We start from the raw sequence: 23,905 nt of genomic DNA, 5'->3' as shown, positions 1-23,905 counted from the left end.
AAGTTGTGTAATATCAAATACCAATATCCTCGATTTACAAGTACTCAGATACAGAAATAGGGTGCTCGTCGTAAACATGTTATAAAAGTCTATTCTTGAACTTCCAGGCCAAGAACCATGGCAAATCCAAATTTCCAAGTCCATATGTGACTCTCCGTGTGAGTGCAGGGGGGTTGTGGGTCTGGGCGTGTGTGTGGGTTGGTGCGTATGTGTGTCTAACACAGGTAGTATAGCTAAAAGTATACCTTTCCATCCAGCTGTTCTTTGGCCACTTCTATCTCTTGCTGCAAAAAGGAAAGGAAATACAAATTGAATATGAACTTATATATCTCTTACTGTAAAGTAAATTAGATTTCCTTACAATTTAGTATTTCAGGTATATGACTTTGTAAGATTAGAAAATATGTATTATGCTAGGAGTCATGGACTGGATATAGTTGCTCTATTACAGTGTTTAAAGTATGGAGTCCCCAAACATCAAAGTAAAGTTGTTGCCATTAAGGTAGGATGGTTTCTTAACTGATTCATAGCTTAATATCAGGCTTTTCTGGTTTGTTATTTCTGCATTTTATTATTTTTTGTAATGACTTTAGTTTTTTACTCTAATTTGATAGGGAAAAGAAGTTGTTCTCTTCCAACCAGCAGAAAATTAAATTCCATATTTTCTATGAATTTGTTTCTCAACAGTACCTGTTTGAAGATGTTATGCAAGTTCACGCACCCTGATATTTTTTAACTTGTATTAGTTTTGTGGGTTTTTTGTTACCTGTGACCAGCCATAGGCACTCAATTGTGGTGATAAATACAATATATCTTAAATGGGCTCCAAATGTACTAGTTAACGGATGTCTTGAATCAGCTGATTGTGATATAGCTTTCAGTATACTTATTTACTTGATAGTCATTGTTCTTTTCTAAGTTTTTTAAGGTTGATGTGATGACAGTTCTCTCATCTTGTGTCCATTTATGTTTACGTGATATAGGTGGTCTCGTTGATGTTGTTGTTCCTTTCATGGGTGAATCAATTAGTGATGGCACACTGACAACATTTCTGAAATGTAAGTCTTTATCATTAAGTAGGAAATTTACTAATGAAGGATTGTCAATGTGAAATTTGAGTGTTCGGTTGTTTCACCTATTTTATTTGGAGCAGAGCCTGGTGATAAAGTAGATGTTGACGAGCCAATTGCTCAAATTGAGACAGATAAGGTATTATCCGGAGGTAGAATTTTTTTAAGAGGATTTACCAAAATCCAGCTCTCCTTAGAGCAGCTTCAATAGCTTTCTGGACCTCATGTAGGGTGTTATCAAAAATTTTCTAGCACATCCCAAGGTTCTAGTGATGCGTGAATCACTGTTTGTAATGTGTTGCAAAATCGGCTTACTAGTGCACACAACTTTGTATCATAATAGGGGGAACTAGTGTGACTCTTGATTTGGTTGATCCGATCTTGCTAAAAATTATGTAAATATTTCATCAAAGAATCTTTGTAGTTCGCACTGGCATTGTAGAATTTCAAATATATAGTAATTCTCAGATCTTCCGATTGCAGCATTTAACTTCAAAAATAGAAATAGTGCTGAAATAATGAGATGCAAACACGCATATTAATGAATTAATATTGATGTCAAAAAAACAATTATACATCACTTTTAATGAATAAATACAGATATCTTAAAAGCAATTATACATCACTTTTAAAGAAGAAGAAATGATGTCAAAAAAGTTAATGTACATCGTTTTTTGATAAAAAACTGATATCAAAGATAGACATATTCAAGTTTAAATTGAACATAAACATCACTTTTTTTGGGATAAAATTGATGCCTATGTGCAAATATAGACATCGCCTTTTACTGAATAAATCGATGTTTAATATCTGATTTTACATCACCTAAAAAAATATATGATGTCTATGTGGAAAAAAACATAGCTCATTATATGTTTAATCTGTTGTAATAAGTGTAATTTATTTATTAAATTATTTATTTCTAACATTTTTTGTACAAAAATAATGCATGGACATCAGCTTTTTTTCCAGAAACGATGTATAAGCCAGTAAAGACATCGGGTTATGGCCGATGTCTAGAATAGACATCGCCGACATCAACATCGGTTGCCAAACAACATAGACATCGGCCAAAAACCGATGTCTATGGACTTTTTTCTTGTAGTGTTTAATTGTATTTTGAAGTTTGAAGGAAAAAATTTTGGACGGTGGAGTTCTTGGCCCCGTTGACTTGGGTGGATGACCTTTTGTATTTGACATGTTGTGTATGAAGGCGTTGAGTGTTCTCTATCCTGGGCGTTGTAAAAATGTTTGAACGTGACCGATTCAGTAGACAAGAGAATGGCTTGATAATAGTCATTATTTTTTATAGATCCCAGGGTTTGAACATCCATCCTTTAGGGAAAACATTTGAAATTGCTAGGGAGGCATCGTCATTGTTAAATCCCTATTTAGTGTCCCTATTAAGTTTGCAGAATCTCCAAAATATTGCATCAAAACAAATTTTCGCCAGATGGCAAACATTATTAAGCATTTTTTATTTTGATATTGAACACATTAAGGGAGATATGAATTGTGTCCCTGATTTCCTGACCCGTGAGTTTCTACAAAACAGATAGTGTCATGCCTCGAAAAGGCAGAGGTGGGGGAAAACCCCCAGCCTTTCCCGGATAATTCCCGGTCACTCAACAAAGCAAAGCGAGTACTTCTTCATGAAAACCGATCACATCCTGTATCGATAAGGTAATTGCAGATGAATAAGACAATAACTTATTTCTAGCCCTTCAAACCATCAAATGTTTTTAAATGACGATGCCTCCCTAGAAATTTCAAATATTTTCCCTAAAGGATGGATGTTCAAACCCTGTGATCTATCAAAAAATAATGACTATTATCAAGCCATTCTCTTGTCTACTGAATCGGTCACGTTCAAATATTTTTACAACGCTCAGGATAGAGAACGCTCAACGCCTTCATACACAACATGTTAAATACAAAAGGTCATCCACCCAAGTCAATGGGGCCAAGAACTCCACCGTCCAAAATTTTTTCCTTTAAACTTCAAAAGACAATTAAACCACTGCTCCTCATATTCCTACTGGGATTACCAGCAAGCATGGCACAATTCATTCTTTATCCAAAATCAGAAGAATTGTCATCCCTGGTTGTTTTATTTCAACACCAAAATCCAAGTTTAGGAACTCCCTGTTTGGTTCCTTAAATGGTGGGATTTCTTCGGAGCAATTGAAGAAATTCTTACTCCAAATGCATCTGAATGTCTAAAACTGTTCAAAACACACTTCAAACCCACAGAATACGAAAGACGTTTTCCTCCTCTTTTAATGTTATGTTCAAATTTCTTTCTTCCATGGGTCTGTTCTTGGGAGTTTAAAATTTATTTCAACCAAATACAGTCCTGTATTGTTCGATCCTTTAAAGTCAAATGATGGAGCAATTTCAAAAAAGACCAAAAGATTTTCAAAGAGATCATTCAAAAATGGTTATCAAGTCAAAATTTTATTACCAACAAAGAAGTTACCACTTTTGTTTGCCCAAAAATCAAATGCCCAAGCATTATTAGCCCAAGCAAAAACCAAAAGCCAATACAAAGAATCTTTCAACTCGCAAATTCAATTTATGATTCCGACAATGACAGTAGTCCGGTTCATTTAGGAGATGATACCGAAGATGACTGTCACGGGATATTTTCCCCTGTAGTTTCCACTAATTGAAAACACAAAGAAAAAAAAGAAAAAAGAAAAAAAAAAGAAAAAAGTCCAAAATACCCCCATAAATTTTATGCAAATTTACATCATTTCATATTGTTTAGTTTTCCTTTATTTCATTATTGTAATCAGTTTGTATAGATACTTTTTTACTCCAAATTATTAGGGGTAAAAAGGTAAAAAGTACTTAAAAAAAGGATAGTGTACAACATTTAAATTTTGTATCTAGTTTTCATTATATCGGCATTTCTACCTCAAAAATCCGTAAAATAAGCAGAAGACACAAAAGAAGATTCTCACTGAGACTAACTCAGCATTATTCACAAGAGGACAAAGAAGACACAAAAGAAGATTCCCACTGAGACCAACTCAGCATTATTCTCTAAACAAAACAACTTTCGGTGGAAGAGGAATCGTACTCAAAATCCTGTGAAGAAAGCAGCCTCCCACTCAGGATAGCAGCCCCTCCACTAAGAAAAAGAGGACCTCCCACTCAAGTCAAGCTGCCCACTCAGGAAAGCAGAACTCCACTACAAGAAAAAGAATGATGTTGTTTCAAGAATTTAGACTCCTCATCCTTTTATAAATAAGGAGAAGAAGAGAGTAATAAACACACTTGAAATTAGAGAGCAGATAATATACACATCTTGTACCAATGATAGCAATTCATATTTCCGAAGTTTATTCTCAAATTTTCGCAAATTATACACAAAGACTAGCAGATTGTTTTCAGTTATATAATCAAAAGTGTTTCCAAGTAATTTCAAATCCTATTCTTGTTCATATCATGTTTTAATATTTTGTGTTAATTCTTATATTTTGCCATGACTTAGTTATATATAATATGTTTATCATTTCTTAGTCTTACTATTTTACTCTCCATACTGTTTATATTAATATTTGTTGGTCCTATAACGTACTTTTGATATATATATATATATGAAGGCTTATCTCATCTTGTTATTACAAGGAATGTTAATAAGCTTTTGGAGTATCTCCGGGAGGCCCTTAGTACATTATTTATAAATATTATAAATAATTAATTTTAAGACATTATATGAAAAAAAAATTAACAAGACATTCTTTATATATGTTTATTAATATTAAAATTATAAAGAAAAAGAGAGGAAATAGTGAATTTAAAATAGAGAAAAATGAATATTTTAAATATGAAAATGAGATAAGAGGTAATATAGAATTACTAAAAAATAAGATAATTATTTTTTAAAAAAAATTAACGTCAAATTTCTTATATTCTAAATTTAAGGGGTCATATAACTATTTTCTTTGGAGATGCAATTGGGATTAATTTTGGGTAATCATTATTCGGTTAACATAAGCTCCGAGACTGACCGTTAGCAGCTTGGCGCCAAGCCTTCTCAAACCCACACCACAAATTACAAATAACACCACTCACACATTATAGTATCTTCTAGAGTAGTTTCCACATTATCAATTTCAAAATAATTACAAATCTGCCACTCCTCTCTTATCTAATCATCCTCCATGGCAACTCTCCAATCTCACCACCATCTCCTCCACTGTTACTCTTTCCATTCTCCCAAGCTCCCCAATTTTCGAAACCTCAGCCTTCTTAGAAACGCCTCCACAATTCACAGAAAATTCGATAATTTATCGAATTTTGACCGTGAATTTCATTCGTTTTGTTGCTGTTATAGACGGAGTTCCGAAATTGAGACGGTTTTGGAGGAGGACGAGATCGAACGCCCGCCTTTCGACATCAATCTTGCTGTTATTTTGGCTGGTTTTGCTTTCGAAGCCTATATTAGTCCACCTGTAATTCTTTCGTTTCTCTCTAACTTTTCGAATAATCGGATTTATATGACTTATAATTGAGTATCCGTTTCTCTCTATTTTCTATTGAGAAGAATTTCCATAGGTACGTGTTACATCGGCGGAGTTCTATTTTTTTAATCAAATTTTATAATTACAAAAATAACCCTATGCATTCGTATTAAAAATTCTTTGACTCGCCTTATGTTAGGTGAGCACGTACTTAATAGCATTATGCTTTTTTATATTATGTTTGTTTATCTTTGCAAGTGTAATTATATTTGTCAAATGACGAATTAGTGGTTGATCTAATCGTTTGTTAGCCGAAAATAACTTGATTTTGGAAAATATTTTTATGTCTGGAAATTTTAGAATTATGAAAATTTGTGGAAAAATATTCAATTTGGAAAGATGTTCTTTATTTATCAAAGCGGAAGTCATTTTTCAGAAATTCGTAACATTTTTTGAAGAATTTTCTTCTTCTTTGGAAAACATTCCTGAATTTTTTATTTTCCTCCATTTGTTTGACTTCCTGAAGCTAGACAAATGACCAAAGATCAGGATTAAATTTGCCTAGAAATATTATGTATGCTCAGTTTAGTTCTACAATTTCTTATTCATTATCTTACTAAAGTACTGAAATGTATTGTTATTTTTATTTGCTTTGATCAGGAAAATGTGGCTAAGCGCGAAATCGATGCAGCAGATTGTCGTACACTTTATCTCTCAGAGTATGTATTTTGTTGCTGTCAATTTTTACTTTTTGACCATGGAGCGAGTACTTTTGATGTATTACATTTAGGTTGATAAGGTAGCAGACTAAGCTGCTCAAGCTTTGGACTGTAGTCATAGTCACTTGATAGGCTCATTGTTAATATCTTAAATACTACTTCCTCCGTCCCACAAAAATCAACGGTTTTTAAGTTTTAGAAGTCGAACCTATTTAAGTTCATATGCAAATTATACATCACTACTTTGAAGCTCAAACATGGATACATATCCAAGTGTCCGACTCGGCAACAATTTGAAAATTTACATTTTTTTTCCCAAATAAATGTCTTAGCCCGAGTTTCCATGTTCGACAGTCGACACGGGTACCCTGACGCAAAATTAAGAGTCTAGGTACCATAGGTAATAGACAACTGAAGAAAGGATAGTAGGATACATTATAAGGATAGTAGGATACATTATAGCACAACATTAATGAAATGTGGTTACAATATATTTGATTATTAAACACAGTAGTTGTTTGTTGTTATGAGGTCAAAAAAATCTGCATTTGGAAATGTTCTTTATTCTAATTTGAAGTCGTGATATTTATATATATATATATAAAATAAAAAGGTTCGAGTTTCTCTTTGATCTGCAGGACTTTCCTCCGTGAGATATATAATGGTCAGTTGTTTATAAAGCTAAAGAAAGGCTCTAAATTTCCTGCTCTAGATCCTTGGGTATATCATCTTTCTCAAGCTACCATCTCATGTCATAAGAATATGTTACATAAAGTTGCATATGTTCCTCCGATATAGTCTGTCTTATGACTTGCTAAGTCGGTCTTTGTCAGTGAATTGTCGTTTTCTATATCTGTTACCAGGGAACAAGTGATCCATATGTTGTCATCCAACTAGAAAGTCAGGTGGTAAAGAGCAATGTTAAATGGGGGTTAGTTTATGAGATTCCTTTCAAAATTTACATTGTCAATTACTTTATACCGTTTATGGTCTAATCCAGATAATGATGATGCGTTCGTGATTATGATCTTTTATAATGGTAGTTGAGATACTTACTCCCCCTAAAAGGTCAAGCAATCCATTGAAAAAGTAAGTTAAATAATATAAGTCTCCGGACTCTGGATCGGTAAAGTCTCCGGACTCTGGATCGGTAACTAATAGCAGCTGGTACATTTTAAGAATATCCCAGCTGGAAAAAGTCCGTCTCTGATGTCATGGTTTCTCTATAATCTTGCTTCATTCTAGATCTCTTGTTTACTTCTAATTAAGAACAATGCAGCTGAATGTAGTAACAATATATGAAATTCCATGGCAGTTTACTTCTAATTTTTTTCTATATCCTAAAATATCATCAGCAAGTCTTTTGCATTCGAAAGTAGATTTATTTTGTATGGAAAACTAAATTGTGTTAGGACAAGGGAACCCACGTGGAATGAAGAACTTACTCTAAACTTCAAGATACCCCCAAACAAGAAGAATCTTCAGGTAATAACACGTTTATTTTTAAATTGTCTGCATTATTATCTTTGAACCAAGGTGCTAATACTTCGTTAAGTTTTGATGCAAGTTATCAATCTATATAGTTGAAACGGAATTTTAATTTTTCAGGGAGCATCATACCTTTCTGTCCTTGAATAGTATCTTAATTGTTATTTTAGAGCATCAGTGAAACATTCTTAATAGTTTATGCTCTTTATAAGTCTGGAATGGGGGAACTGAGTAGATCTAGAAGGAAAGAATTTGTTAGAACATAGAATAGTGAATAATATTAACAAATTTATAGGATTCGACCATCATATGTGCCACACAAGGTTATATATAGGCATGCTTGCATTAATATGTACAGTTGCCTTTTGTCTGATTAAGTATAATCTTCGTTCTTAGATGGTGCATACCATCATATACGGAATTTGCATATGAAGTTCATTACAAAAATGCATTTAATTTTAGCCACAGTAAACTAAATAATGGTAGAACAGGGCACCTGAAAAACTCAAATTGCAATATGTGGTCATGTTATTATAGGAAATCATGAAGAACGTTAAAATTGATTGCATTTTAACATCCATACACTTGATGGCTGAAAATTTCAAGGAAGGATGTTCAATTTCCAAAAGCAATTTTATCTTTTTATTTAGGGTGGGGAATGGAGATAAGATGTACCAAACATGCTCCAAATCTTTTGAAGACACTATTTTCTTAATTCCAGTGGATTATTGTATTATTTGTTAGGGTTTTTCTGCCTCGTGCCATATTTGGTATTTTTCCTCATCTTCGGGTTGCTGTAGCTTACTCTTTTTTCTTTGGTGAGCCTTTTAGTCACTATTAAACTTGTGTACTAAAATTTGTATCAAAGAAAATGTTGAACATCATGTAATTCCTCTGCTAAATGGGCCTTTAGATAGCCGTAAGAGGATAGATAGGTTCTTTTATATTACTCTCTCTAAGAAATACTTTATGCATATAGGTTTAAGTGACAATCATATCATTTTTATAGTTACAGGTTACCTTGATACTTCAAAACATTGAATCTTTTTTCTTTATGAGTGACTGCTAAATATTAGATTGCAGCTTGGGATGCAAATCTTGTGACCCCACATAAGCGCATGGGGAATGCTGAAATTAGCTTGGAGTGCTTTTGTGATGGTAAGAATCTGAATATCACACACATGTATATATACTTAACGTTCATACATATAGATTTTAAGAAATTAAATAAAAACATAGACTGATAAACATTTAAATATATTCTTACCCTAGTATGGTTAAGGGTTTTACTTTATTTACCATATTGTAGAGTCTTTCAATTCGGATGATGCCCATCTTAGAGTTTCCCCTAGTTACAAGTGATCAAATAAGATCTCCTTGTTTTCCTCAATTGTTGAAGTTACAGTGTCCAGAAATGGATAATATCTATATAAATAAAAAATTCATAATGTTTTAATTAGGATACACAACTTTGGTTCAACTTTTGCAATATTGTTTCACAATATTTTTTTTGCCAGGGAATGTGCATGAGGTGATGGTTGATTTGGAAGGAATGGGAGGTGGTGGCCAAATTCAACTGGAGGTACGCTTTCAAGAGTTATTGCGCGATTTTGAATTTCTGAGAAGCAGAATTCTTTTCATCTCTTTTTTTGCAGGCTCGTAGCGCTTCCGATTAATGTATATTTGTTAACCGTGTATGTTTCATTTAGTGAATTTTCCCAATACCTTAACATCTAAGTCCGCATCAAGCTTCCTCCTAATCTATACAATTGTTTGTTAAGATAATTTCATTAACTCATGCTATTAAAACAACATTTTTATTTCTTTTACGTGTCTGATGAACATAGTACGATCCACATGGACTTGCACTTATCCATAAAGTTTAATGTCTTTATTAAAACATTCAAACCAAGCCCTAGGTCATTGCTTTAGTAATGCAGGGTAAGTGATCAGAAAGCCTAAAAAATAGTTATGGGAAGAATACAGGATACAATTAGAAGCCCAGTCCAATTAATTAGAATTTGACAATTTGTATATGTTTCTAAAAGTTCAGGAAATAATTTCTTTTAGGGATTGATATGGACTAGTATAGTAATTTTGACTTCATACATATAGCACTTGTACCTTCAATTATAGAGAGAATATAATTTTTGAGGATTTTATATTGCGTTAAACTGAAAATTCTCTTTTTAGAATGTTCTGAAACCCCCAAATCCCTAATTACACCAGCCTCCACCATCATTAAGGACTTTTGGAACTTACACATTGTTCTCCGTGTTAAACACATCTTTACCTTGACATGTAATAATAAAAGCATTTTTCACATCTAAATATCTAAGATATAAAGACCAAAATAGTAGTTGACCGGAAGAAATAATGAAACTCAACTTAAATATTTTTTAGCCACTGAAGCAAAAGTTTCATGATACTATTCCATAATATTAAGTAAAGCCTTTAGCCAAATTTCTGAATTTTTAGTCTTTATCAGCTTTTTTATTTAGAGTACAGCCGAACTTGTGACTGTAATCCTCTTACATTTAGGTTACTCAACACTTTTTCTCCCTTAAGTGCCTCAAAAAAAAATTAAGGTACCATTTTTTTACATACACTTTTAATTTTCTGTGTTGGTCGCCCGGTGTCCAATGCTTGGTAAATATATACGGGCGAAAGAATTTTAGAACATTAGTAGCAAATACTCTGTCATTGTCAGATGGTCATAAGTTATGTATAATGCATGAGGTGTTTGGTGCAAGTTCGGCCGGGATTCTGAAAATTTATGATCGGAAAGTACCTGACAGTTTTTGGAAGTGTCTTCTACTGAGGTGTCTGTTGAAGCTTGTAGTGTAAATGATCAAGTACCTTCTTTCTCTAAACACATTTATCTCAGAACAGTCCATAGATTTCTTTATTTTGGTTATTTTTTGTTTGCAGTATTTCCTTTAATAAACAAAATTATCGTAGTTCAAGAAGAGAGTGTGTAACTATGCCGGGCAAAGACTAAAGACTCTACAATTTCTCAAAAAATTGGGTCATTTGATTTATCTTGCCGGCTGATTTTTTTATATGAAGTATTCGTTATTTTCCAAGAAAGTGGCGGCTATAATAATGTACCAACATGTTGTGAAGTGATTAAATAATTTATACCCTTTTTTGGCAGTAACGGAAACACATTTTCCTGATCGTCTGTTTAAATATCTTTTAGGCTAAATTTTAATTTTTTTTATTAAATTTCTAAATCTTCTTATAATATTAATTAATATAAAAGTGTTAATTAATTTGTTTTTTCATAAAATATATCAACCAATCAATCAACATGTATACCGCATAAAGAGGGTATACTGTACGTGAGGCTATTTTCACAAAAGACCCTCGGATTGTGTGCACATATATGTGTGTTTTAAGTACAAGGTGATATACAATAATACATAAAAATACGTAAAAGTAAGCGAGATAAGGCCTTAACCCATGGTTTTCTTCACATGGGACTCACCTATGCCGTGAGTGAGATAATATCTTGGCCATGGTTTTCTTCACATGGGACTTATATATACTCACCTATGCCGTGAGTGAGATAATATCTTGGCCATGGTTTTCTTCACATGGGACTTATATATACTGTGAAAATCTTCGCTCATTAGATCTGTTAAACCCTTCCCTCTGACCAGTTTGCTAGCAGAATCAATCTAGAGATTTGAAGGTCAATAATAATCAATCAATTACATGATTTAATTAAAGAGGGCGATATGAGATCCAATTCCCAGGATTAGGGTTCGCAGCGGAGTAGGAGCATAAGGAAGCGCCCAAAATTAAAATCGTTTTCATAAAATATATGTATACATATAATTACACGAGAAAAAGGTTCCTAAAGTTATTAGGATTTTGCATATAAAAGTTTGATATTTTTGTAATAATGGATACAAACCCCATGTATTTACAAAAATAGCCTTAATTTTGTATTGAAAACTCATTTTATTTTAGATATTTATCTAACTTTAGGATCCTTAAGTACTAATTACACACCACAGTAATTGTTCTTCTTACAAACATTCTTTAGAAATAAGGCCCCAAATGTCACTATTTTTGAGGCAAATGGCCCTCAATGTCACTCCAAAACAAGGTTAAAGTCACGTTTTTGTATATATTGAAGACGCAACTTCGGTTGCCGTTTTTTGTTTTTTTTTTCTTTAATTTATTACATAACTTTCACGTTTTGAGACCCGTAAACAACACTTGATGTTACGTTTTTAACAATAAAACACAACTTAAAAATATGTTTTCATTCGTTTTTAATTAATAATTTATATTTTCATACCTTTTTACTGGGTCGAAACTCAAAGTTTAGGTACACTAATTATGAACTTTTACCATTTACAGTTTCTAACTCGGGTAAGGGTGTCGGACACAGGTTCGTATCCAAGTGTCGGACTCGGCAATATTCTGAAAAATTTACATGTTTTTGGCCTAAAATAAGTGTCCAAGTGTCCATACCCATGTTCGGGTGTCGAGTTTCCGACAAGGGTACTCGAAGCAAAAAGAGTCTGGGTAACTAAGGTTATAATGATTTAAAGCAGTAACAAAAATTCCCCACTTTTTTTTACATAAAAGCCATAAAAATACATAATCCTGACAAACTAGTATACATTATGATATCATTCAATTTAGATACCATTTGACATAGTTTTCCAGTTCCCATAAACAGGCTTCATAGTTTTTCCGTTAAATTGTACTTCCGTATGTGTTTCATTGTTGCAAGATTGTTCAGTTAAAAGCTTTCACAGATTTCTTATATAATAATTACATTTTTCTTAATATGCATGTTTTCTTTTTCCTATCCGTGTTATAGGTAAAGTATAGGAGTTTTGAAGATGCAACAGAAGAAGAGAATTGGTGGAATATTCCCCTTGTCACAGAATTTCTCCGAAAAGGTGGTTTTGACTCTGCATTGAGAAATGCTGTTGGCTCAGATACTGTACAAGCACGTCAATTCGTGCAGAATGTATTTGGTCAGTTAAAGTCTATTAACTTACCAGATGACTTGGACAAACTTAAAAAAGAAAGCAGTGAAACGTCTGGAAATTCTATGATTGACCACAGCATACGTCCACAATCTGAGAGTAGTAAATCAGAATTACCAGCAGATGGCACAAGCTCTAAGGAAGATAGTAGTCTACCAAAGTCTTATTCTGACGATATTAATATTGATAATGGGCAACCCGCTTCAATAGTTTCGCTAGATAATGAGGCTTCCTCACAGTCAGATAGAGATTTTTGGAAGAATTTGTCTGACGTTGTTAATGAAAATGTTGTTCAGAAACTTGGACTTCCAATCCCCGAGAACATGAAGTGGGATAAGTTTGAACTTCTAGACATTGTGAATGAAAACGTCATTCAGAAACTTGGTATTCCTATTCCTGAAAATATGAAGTGGGACAGGTTTGAACTGTTAGATCGTATAGGCCTACAGTCCCAAAAAATTGCAGAAACAGCTTACATAGAATCTGGTCTTGCAACTGCACAAGGTCAGGATGTTTCTGAGAGTAATGCTACAATTGGCCACCTATCTATGAGTGATGTTCAGTCCTCATTAAGAGATATTAAGAAGATGACACAAGATGTATTATCCCAAACTGACTCCATTTTAGGGGGGCTGATGGTTCTTAATGCCACGGCATCTGAAATAGAGAGCGAAGCACAACTTTCAGCAAAAGTTAATACAGAAAACGATGATTCTGTCAAATTAGATGATGATTCTGAGTATTCCAAGGGAGGAAATCTCTCAGGTCCTCTAGATGCGCCAATACTGGATGAGGAAAAAGCTGCGGAAATGAAAGAACTATTTTCAACTGCAGAGAGTGCTATGGAGGCATGGGCATTGCTATCAACCTCATTGGGTCATTCCAGTTTTGTTAAATCTGAGTTTGAAAAAATATGTTTCTTAGATAACGAGACCACAGATACTCAGGTGAGTATATTTGTATTGCATACTGTAGGAATATTTTCTGATATCATTTCCTGACTAGGTGATTACCTTTTAGAATTTCTTTCCGCGAACGTGAAGACACAGAACATTTTCTAATAATACCTTATATTTGTGATATTGTCTCGTGGCCATTACAGGTTGCAGTTTGGCGTGACTATAGTCGAAAACGATTAGTAATTGCTTTCAGAGGAACAGAACAAGTAGGTCATTTCTATGCTTACAAGCTAGGAAATATACAATCATCATTTTAAATTTGCTAAATTGCTAATTTAAACAGGTAAGGTGGAAGGACTTGCGGACAGATTTAATGCTAGTTCCTACAGGGTAAAAGTAGACTTCCTTTCAAAATGTCTTGGTGGCTGGAAAAAATGTTTCATATTTAAGTTCTTTCCATATTAATCATTTGTTGTGGTCCCCTGCAAATATTTCTTTGAGTCTCTTTATTACATGATTCTCCAGTGGTCCACGCAAGTTAGTTGCCAAATCAATTTCCGCCTTTCGATGATGAAATTGTACTGCTCTACATGATAACCGTTGAACAACAATCCTCAAGTCTCTCACTGCATAATTAATCCACATATGTCATCTGACTCTCTTTGAAAAATCTATATTCCTATATGTATATTCTATTCAAATCTTCCTCTTCCCCACCAATTCACTTCTATTTAGCTCCGCGGCAACTCATTGTACACTTGAGATGGACAATATTTACTGTCACCCTACTAAGTTCTACATTTGTTGCATATGTTAATGTGTGTCACTTTCACTTTGACTTGGCATCAGGAAATTATAACAAATATGATAATGGATAATATGATCTATTGAAACGAGCTACTACCAAAGTTCCCGATCTAGAAATAGTTTTCTTTCGATAAATAAAGATTACAGATGAATGGGTAATATTTCTACAGGTTTAAATTTCTCAGTATTTCTAGCTTCTCTGTCATACATGTACATTTGGAAATGGATAAAGAGTCTGTCTATTTGCTATACTACTTTAGGCATATTTGAAGTACTAAATTTACATTGGGACTATTCTTAGTCTAGACTGCATGAAAAATATGGTCAGTGCAAAGCTCCTTCCTAATCTGTGACTATTTTATTGACAGGCTTAATCCGGAAAGGATTGGTGGTGATTTTAAAAAAGAAGTTCAAGTATGAGTTGATTTTGTTAAGGTTTCTAAAATTCATAAGGCCTTTAGGGAAGGATACAACGAGCTGTAAAACATTCACGTACTTTTCATGGTTTTCAAGATTTAAGAACCATTTATATGCTTTTACAGGTTCACAGTGGATTTTTGAGTGCATATGATTCAGTCAGGACCAGAATCTTGTCGCTTATCAAATTGGCAACGGGCTACATGTATGTTATGATTATGCATATATTGCAAGTAACAATATAAGTGATTCAAATCTGTTGAATTTAGAGTGTGCAGCTGTTTCGTAAAAATTCTTCACATGTTATCACAATCACCTTAACCATCACCTTTGTTGAATTTCAAGATATGCTGAAACCTTTTTGGAGAATATACGAATATTGTCTGTAGTCAAAGTCGATTGAGTCATTAATTTTAATATGTTAATTTTAGCTTGTATTTGGTTGAATAAATTGCTTCCAAGTGTGTCCCTTTATAGAGATCTGGATTTTTTTCCTGAGACTAAAACAGGAAAATCATTTTTATCTTTAGTCTCAATTTTCCGGATGAAAGACTGCAAATTAACACAACAAGCACATGCTACAAGAGAAGATTTCTAAGGTTGTCCAAAACAATTACTCTTTTAAATATTTTTAATTTAGCGTTATTGGATGCTAACACAGAATATGTGCTACATGAAAATAAAGTTCAACATGTTCCTGAACGGCATAAGGTTTACCCTTTGTATCTGCAATACTAAATTTGATTAAGTAGCCCAAGAAAATTTGAATTATATTTTTAACCCCTCTACAATTAGAGCTCAGCGCTTATGCCTTCTGCTTTTCATCCAAATTATTGCCCCCACTTTTCTGGTTGGTTTTAGACTCCTCAACATGATTAATATCCAAGAATAATGAGCCCATCATAAATGTCCTAATAGTACTTTTACTTAAGGATTTATGTTTCCCTTACACAATTGGAGAACCCAGGTGATTATCAATTATTACATAATTATTCATGATTTGCATAGAGACTTCTCCTGCAGGTTTTAAAAGTTTATCATGTTTTCTCACAGTAATGATGGTGGTGAGCAGATGTCCAAATGGCATGTTTATGTGACTGGTCATAGTTTAGGTGGTGCATTAGCTACCCTACTTGCTCTTGAGTTATCGTCCAGCCAATTAGCAAAGTGAGTGCTTGTAATTTTTTTCTTTATGATATTATTTTTTTTCTTATATATTGTCATAGCTTGTTTCTTTACTCACTAAATGTTTAATAGTGTAACCGTAGAATATTCATGCATTAATTTCTTGGTCTCCTGGGGATATAATGGGCCATTAGATATGTAAAGTTAATTATTCTACTGGTTGCCTATCTACTGGTTGCCTACATAGATTAATGGGTTAATTAAATGATTTAGCTGATATAAGATCTGCTATTATATTCACTTCATTGCACCGTAATTATATTGAAGCATTTATCATTGTGTGTTCTCTGAGCAAATTAAACCTTACATGCACAGAAGGAAAATTTTCTTTTTAATTAAAAAAGAAAATATGTTTTTATTAAGAGAGTCTTAAGTTTATGCTTCATGTTCTCTGATATCACTACATGACTTGATTGTCTATAAAGTTGTGGAGGGGCAGTAGCGTTTGTGCACTGGTTCATTTTGAAAAATAATTTGATCACTTCTTACTTTTGGGTAAAACAAATCCTCTCTGTTTATTATTCATCGTTATATGTAATTGGTTGTTGAGATGGTTCCCTTTTCTTACTTGACACGTGTTGTTAAATACTTTGTTCTTACAAACCTAGTAATATAATGACTAATAATGCTCCTGGAATTTATTAGGTTTGAACAACAAAGAAATTCTAGTAGTTGAAAATTTATAAAATGATGAATTGAAGCGATGAAACTCACTCTTGTAAATTTTCGAAATGAAAATACCTATATTACCTGAACTGATCAGATCGGGATTAAAGTTTCCAACATGAATAGATTCCATGATATAATGAAATATTGCATAATTTGGGCCCAAAATGAAGTGTCAAGTGTCAGAGACAGGTACTCGATGTAAATAAGAACCGGGGGTGAGGTAAGATATAACTAATAAAAGAAAGAATGAAAGAGATGACAGATCATAAATAAAATATGGATTTCAGGTCAACATGAGAACTAAAAACATATACACGCACTGCACAAGCCCTTGGCACACGTTATAGATGTTTGATAGAGAATAATTTTTGAACTTTTCAAATGAACATGATATTAATGTATCAGTATGCCACTTATCTGATGCTACATTACAGATGCTATAATTATTTCTACATGTTGGCTAACTATTGTATGCTCCTACTACTGGGTTTAGGCGTGGAAATATTTCTGTGACTATGTATAATTTTGGATCACCAAGAGTTGGAAACAGAAATTTTGCAGACGTTTACAACCAGGTAACCAATATTTACATTTATTAGTGAGTTCAATTTTGTTTAAAATTCAACGAGTACGAGATGCATTTACTTGAAAGACAGTACAGAAGAACATTTTTCTGGGTTTTTTGCAATATATATGCCAAGTATATCAATTGTGCCCCAATGATGCCAAATTAGTGTTCCAACAATCTTCTTAATCTTCCAAATTCAGTCACCCTAATAAATACAATTTTATCTTGCATACTTGGACATGCACAGATGAGCAGTGAGTTTCTACTCTGTCAGTATTATGTACCCCTTTTGTCCTTACTGCAGCTTCCTGTATAGAGACGGAACACATCTAGCCAATGTATATATTTATCTAAGAACTGCAAACTCTGTGTTAGAAATATAGAAAATGAGATGACATACTAAATTATATAAAAAGGGCAAAAAGTCTACTTAAAACATTTCTTGAAACTTCTTTGAACTATGATTATCTGATCTACTTGTACTTACATGATTAAAGTCTACTTAGAACATTTTTTGAAACTTCTTTAAAAATTTTAAAGACCTTTGCTTCTATCGCAGAAAGTCAAAGACAGCTGGAGAGTTATAAACCGTAGAGATATCATACCTACAATCCCACGTTTAATGGGTTATTGCCATGTCGCTCAACCTATATATCTTGCAGCTGGATATATGAAAAATGCATTGGTAGGTTGTTCTTTTTAAAATGGTCTTTAATTATTCGTTATCTCATTTGTAAATCTACTACAAGCAACCATTATATCCTTTACTAAGAAGTTAACTGCAGTCTGCATACTAAAATCATTGATGAGGAAATCTGCAGTAGTAATTAGCTTGCTACATAGAAATAACGCAGTAATCAAGTAGAACTAGGTTTTCTTGTAGCAGAAACAAATGTGCAAAATCTTTAATCTTTCATCCTGTTTTTCATAAAATCAATACTGTGCAAAATCTTTAATCTTTCATCCTCTTTTTTCATAATATCAATACATCAGGCTAGCTTGCTGGAACTTAGGTTCTTGTCCATAGAGAAAGTAATTAAATCTCCAAGTCTGCCAAAGTAAATTTAGATTTTGTCTATGTAACAAAACCAGCCAAGTTAGTCGGCCAAAGAATTTTTTCGTAATCAACAAACACTGTATTGCAGGAGAATTTGGAGCCTCTGGGTGATGGTTACGAAGCTGATGTTATTGGCGAGTCAACGCCTGATGCCCTTGTTAATGAATTTGTATGTCTTCTAATTTTAGTTTCTCTCTAGTACGTCACCTTTGTCAATATACCAGCTTGCTGATTCTGTATGCTAATTTGACTTTAGTTACTGTGATTGGTGAGAACACATTCTTAACGTTATACTATTGTGTTGTGCAGTCCTACCAATAAGTGGCGGATCTATATGTGACACACCATTAAAAAAAAATTCTTCTTACATATACAAATCAGCCTCCATCTCATTAAGTCATTAACAAAAACAGCCTTCATCTCCATTCTTCATCTAATCATTTTCATTCCAAATTTCAATTCAAAATTATAGATTATATAATCTGCTTACATTGTTGCATAAGTGTGTTAAACAACACTAATAACTGTGTCATGTGGAATGAAAAAGATCAAATATGGGAAATGTTGGAAATTTTTTTACTCAAAGAGGTTTGTCGTAAATTTTTTAAAGCAAGTGAATGATCAGATTATATACTCTTGAACCAAGGACAATCTCATGCATTACATTATAATGTGACACACTATTCCTCAAATCCGGTATCCGCTACTGCTACCAATAGTAAGGGGTGGTGATTGCGGAACATGGAATGGGTTTGTGTCTGATTACCAAAAAGAGTTTAAAAAGTTTGTCAATCCGAACCTGAATTGACCTGTTTGACTCGAGGAGCACGACCCAAATTGACCTGGAACGATCCTTATGGCCCACAATGACTTATTAACCTGAAATAAATGATGAAAACGGAAAAATGCCTTGTTTACCTTTATTTCAGATTGAAAATAGAAACATTCAGGGAGTGCTAAATGGTAACAAAGGCGGTCGTAGTGTTAGAAGAGGTTTAGAGTTTGGTTTTAGCTATCACTGTACATATTAAACAAATATGTGAAATATCAGGGGTGCATAAATGTCCGGGACCCTCAACTTTTATAGAAGCAAATGCCTTTATTAATGTGGATTTTACAACATATTGTAAATTGTAGTAGATTCTCTATTTCAAAATCTTTATTTGTAAACTCTTACTTTATCTAAAACTTGTGACTTCAACTTTTTTACATTATTTGAACTTGCATATGTCTAGAGAAGTATAGTAGATAAATGATGTGCATGCTAACAAGAACTCAGCAGATTAAGAGTGATCTTGGCTAAGATCTGGATTGTTTAATGGATTATCGGTTATATGGACAGTTTTTGAGTTGGTGGCTGGTGACAAATGCTGTACACTTTTGATCTTTCTGCTGACAAATTCTGAAGTTATTAACTGTATCATTTTGCATGGACTTTATCTTGCTAATTTATAGAGTAGGGATCCTTTATCCTGCTAATTTTATATAGCAGAGACTCTTTTGCTAATTATATAACAGGGACTGCTACTTTTATTTCCTAACAAATGTACAATATTGACCCACTTTATATTGCAGATTAAAGGTGAAAAGGAGCTTCTTGATAAAATTTTGAGCACAGAAATAAATATTTTCCGGTCAATCAGAGATGGGACTGCAGTAATGCAGCATATGGAAGATTTTTATTACATTACTCTGCTGGAGGTAACAAGTTTATATCACTACTGTGCTTCAATGCCTGTTCAGTAACACATTTAAATAACTAACCAAGTGTCTGTTCGTTTCTCCTTTTTTTCCCAACAAAAACAGCATGTGAGATCAAATTACCAGACTGTTGCTAGATCAAAACCAAGAGAAGAAGGTAAGGTATCTATTAGCTAATGCTGCTTATCTGGCTAAATTTATCCGTTTCCCTGAATAGTCATATCCCAGCTTGTATTGTTTGTAAATTACTGTAAAAATAAACATGTACATAATTACACAAGTAAACATTCATGTGACTTCAGTGGCAAAGAAGTTGACCTTTTTTAAGGTTCCCTTTTGCAGCCGATGTCTCTTTCACTCTGTAAAATGCTTTCCTTGTTCATCTCTTCTGTGATTACACACTTGAGTCCAATGATCCTTGTTGCAGATGGTTGAACTTGAACTTGTTGCACTGGGTCGATTTTATCCGTTGTGTATGCATGATCAAGAGACTAAATGATTTAAAACCCATGCAAGTAATTTCCAGTCTAGCAATCTATAAGATTTTTGTTACGCCTAGTGGTAACCGAGTCAGCACATAAAGACGGAAATTATGACCAAGATTAACGAGATCAGGATAAAATAAACCATAAATCCTTTATGCAGAGTTACAAAAAAAACAAGCAAAAGATAATATTAACGCCTAATCAAGTCAATACAATTTGACTTCAAGCTGTTGAAGACTAGAACACAAGTGTCTGTTTGGATCATGAGATTTCAATCCAGTTAAGAAAAATGATATTGAAATTTCAATACGAAAATGTATTAGAACTTTGTTACCATTCCCGTTAACCGGCTTGAAGTCCAACGAAGGCCTATGACGGCCTTTGTATTGCAAGGACATTCTGTGTCACAGAAAAAAATTGTGTTGTGCTAAATAAGAGTGTTTCAGAGACAGTGATGAACATATCTTTTCACAAATGTGTTGGCATAAAATATCGGATTCAACGTAAATTTCATTTTTGAATCATTGATATCGGAGAAAAAATTATAGAAAAATCAAAACTCCGGAGTGCTGGGTTTTGAAATAAAAATGTAACTATACAAACTAACCACCTAAAACAATCAATGTTAGCCTAAAGCAAAACAAACTCGCAATAAATGAAATTAACACATAGTTCTGGAAGAAACTATAATACTCCTTCTGTCCCAATTTATATATCTTATTTGACTTTTTGTGGTCAAATTAACTCAAATTTAATCGAAAATTTCATATAGTATATAATCGAAAAAAATTATAAAAATTATATCACCATGTAATCTACTTTAATATGCATTCTTTAGTTTTTCGAAATAATGAAAGTTTGACGTTTAATTTACAATCAAAGTTGAGTCAATTTAACCATAAAAAAGTCAAATATGACATGTAAATTGGAACTTGGAAGTATATTTTTTAGAAAGTCTATGAATTTTAAAACGGAAAATGACACTTAACTAGTCCAACGAACTCGGAATTTAATACACATCTTAGGCATCTTGAATCATTGTGAAGTTGTCGGTGGAGTAATAGAGACAGAGATTATTTAGAGAACAAAACCATGGGTTTCAGCAGTGTGCTATTTTGTTGGCATTTCTGGTAGTACTGTCCTTTTTGGGGAGTAGGAAATTTTATCACCAGAACAGAAAGCATTGGATCCTATCAGTATCAGGGCCAAAGATATTCCTGTCTCATCCTATATTCAATCAACTCAGGATGCATTTAGGACACTGCCATCTAATACAGATTCAGATTGTGTTGGTAATGATACAAATTTTTTGGGGAAAAAACCAAAACAGCCATCATACATGGGTAGTGTACAAGATTGTCACAGTACATGTGTATGGAGTGATACAGTTTTTTGGTACCCTCTGAGTGCCCGCCTATTAGTTATTTCGAGTTGTATTCGGTGTAGACCACTTAAATCATATGTCCGAGACCATTTGTATTGTCATGCACCACATATTGCAGTATTATATCAACGGTATAAAATGATCTAAGATTTAAGTGGTGTTACGTAAAAATTTGCCTAGTTATCTAGTAAAGATAACTATTAACAGTATAAAGTAACAGTTCTTGCGTTTACAAAAAATTTAACTGAAGTTAAAAATAAAAAATGCTTTAGAGATGCATGAAACTGTTATTTGAAATGCACCCAACTCAGGTAATTTGAAATTGTTGTTAAAAAGGTGAACATCCTTTTATGTTTGTCTTCTTCTTCCTGTTTTTCCAGCATCATGCTTGAATATTCTTCTGGTTCTCTGCAAGAAACTAAATAAGTTTCAAACATTTTTGTCTGTATATTTATGACAGTTATTGCAAACGTCACCTCTCCTTTATTAGGCAACTTAATTGGATGAACTCTTATGCTGAACATTCTAAGACACCTTTTCTGATAAATCATACAAATACTGTACCGTTAGAGAATGATCCTTTGCAGGATCTTATTTCCCGGATCTTATATAATATAAGATCCTGTAAAGGGCCATTCTCTAACATATACGATAAAGAACTTGACAAAAACAAACAAAGAATATCAGTAATAAGCTTATGCTGCAGGCTGCAGCTAGACTAATAAGCTTATGCTGCAGGCTGCAGCTAGACTTTTACACATGATACATCACAAATACATGCATTCTTTTACAATAGATAGCATTGTCTGTTTGGCATTTAAGTTGAATCTCATTTCTGTTTTGCCAGGGACTTGTTCTTCGGATACTTCGCGTTGTTTTTGCCCTTTCTGTGACTCATTATCCGCAAGCTCTGCTTAAGTATGTCTGCCTCTCTCTCCATCCTTGTTTTTTCTTGTTCCTTTGAAGCTAACTGCTCCCTCAACACTTCAATGGTATCTTCTTTGGCCTCTAGCTCTCTGTACAGCTCACTTATCAAATTCGCTTCGCCTAGCCTCCAGTTCATTTCTTCCTCTGCAGAACAAAACAAAATTAAAATCAAACAATACCAAGCTAAGAAATGTGAAGTCTGAAAAATTGTTTAATATTGTACCTTGATGTGTCATCTTAATGACATGATCTAGCTCAGTCCTGATTGCTAAATACAGTCTTTTCCACTTATCCACTGCCTCGTCTCGTCGAGATCTCTCCTCTCTCATGCATTCCATTAAGTAACTATTTCCCAAGAGTCTGATCCTGTCATTCTCATATATATCTCCCTGCAACTCCTCATCTATCATCAATCCTTCTATTTTCCTTTCTTTCTCCTCCAACTGCCTCGAAAACTCGTTTACTTGGTCCCTTAATCGCTTCCTTTCTATCTTCCACTCAGCTTCCTTTAACACGAAAATCATCTTCTCTTGCTCATATGTTTGACACTCAAATTCTCTCATGTTCATTATCTCCTTCAGTTCCTCTTTCTGCAGCTTCACCTTTGTCCTCAGAGCTGCAATCTCTCTGTTTTTCGGAGATTTAGTAATATTAGTTCTTCTTTGTTTGGCTTGAAAACTTCCCATCAAATTCACTCAAGCTTTCAACACTCAAATGTGGCTACTTGTGTGTCTATTTATATAGGTAGAAACTTTAGACATGTTTGCTTTAGAAAAAAGATAATGTACTCAAGTGTAAGATGTAAATACTTGACAAAGGCTCAAGGAGACAGTGAATTGATGCTAATTCAATGCTGCAATTACATACGCTCTCATTTTTCAAATCATAAATGGCTCGTGAACTATATAGGTATCTCAAAAATAAAATAGCTCCTAAATTTATTTCGAATTTTTTTCCCAAATATCACATGTTTCATTTTAATTGGGTGAGAAAATGATAAGTGAAATGAATTTTGAAGTTACATTCACTTTAATCAAACCAA

General features: G+C 33.5%; 1 protein-coding gene across 4 annotated transcripts; it reads left to right on the top strand.

The window, feature by feature from the left end:
* The first annotated feature begins 5,135 nt into the window (after positions 1-5,135).
* Positions 5,136-23,025, top strand: LOC141659372 (uncharacterized). Of its 4 annotated transcripts, none has more exons than XM_074466210.1 (19): positions 5,136-5,533; positions 6,203-6,261; positions 6,900-6,981; positions 7,125-7,192; positions 7,674-7,746; positions 8,826-8,907; positions 9,267-9,331; positions 12,593-13,711; positions 13,867-13,929; positions 14,007-14,053; positions 14,839-14,884; positions 15,013-15,092; positions 15,941-16,054; positions 17,235-17,316; positions 17,869-17,994; positions 18,455-18,535; positions 19,942-20,067; positions 20,173-20,224; positions 22,784-23,025. In XM_074466210.1, the coding sequence occupies exons 1-19, from the start codon at positions 5,243-5,245 to the stop codon at positions 22,852-22,854; spliced, it is 2,727 nt and encodes a 908-aa protein (XP_074322311.1). In that variant the 5' UTR covers positions 5,136-5,242; the 3' UTR covers positions 22,855-23,025. The 4 variants fall into 4 exon arrangements, with proteins under 4 accessions (XP_074322311.1, XP_074322314.1, XP_074322312.1 ...); XM_074466213.1 differs by lacking the exon at positions 22,784-23,025 and adding an exon at positions 20,495-20,668; XM_074466211.1 differs by lacking the exon at positions 22,784-23,025 and adding an exon at positions 20,410-20,668.
* The last annotated feature ends 880 nt before the right edge of the window (positions 23,026-23,905 follow it).

Source organism: Apium graveolens, chromosome 5, assembly GCF_009905375.1.
Source record: "Apium graveolens cultivar Ventura chromosome 5, ASM990537v1, whole genome shotgun sequence".
NCBI classification, from domain to species: domain Eukaryota; kingdom Viridiplantae; phylum Streptophyta; class Magnoliopsida; order Apiales; family Apiaceae; genus Apium; species Apium graveolens.
This window is presented reverse-complemented; position numbering and strand designations above follow the sequence as displayed.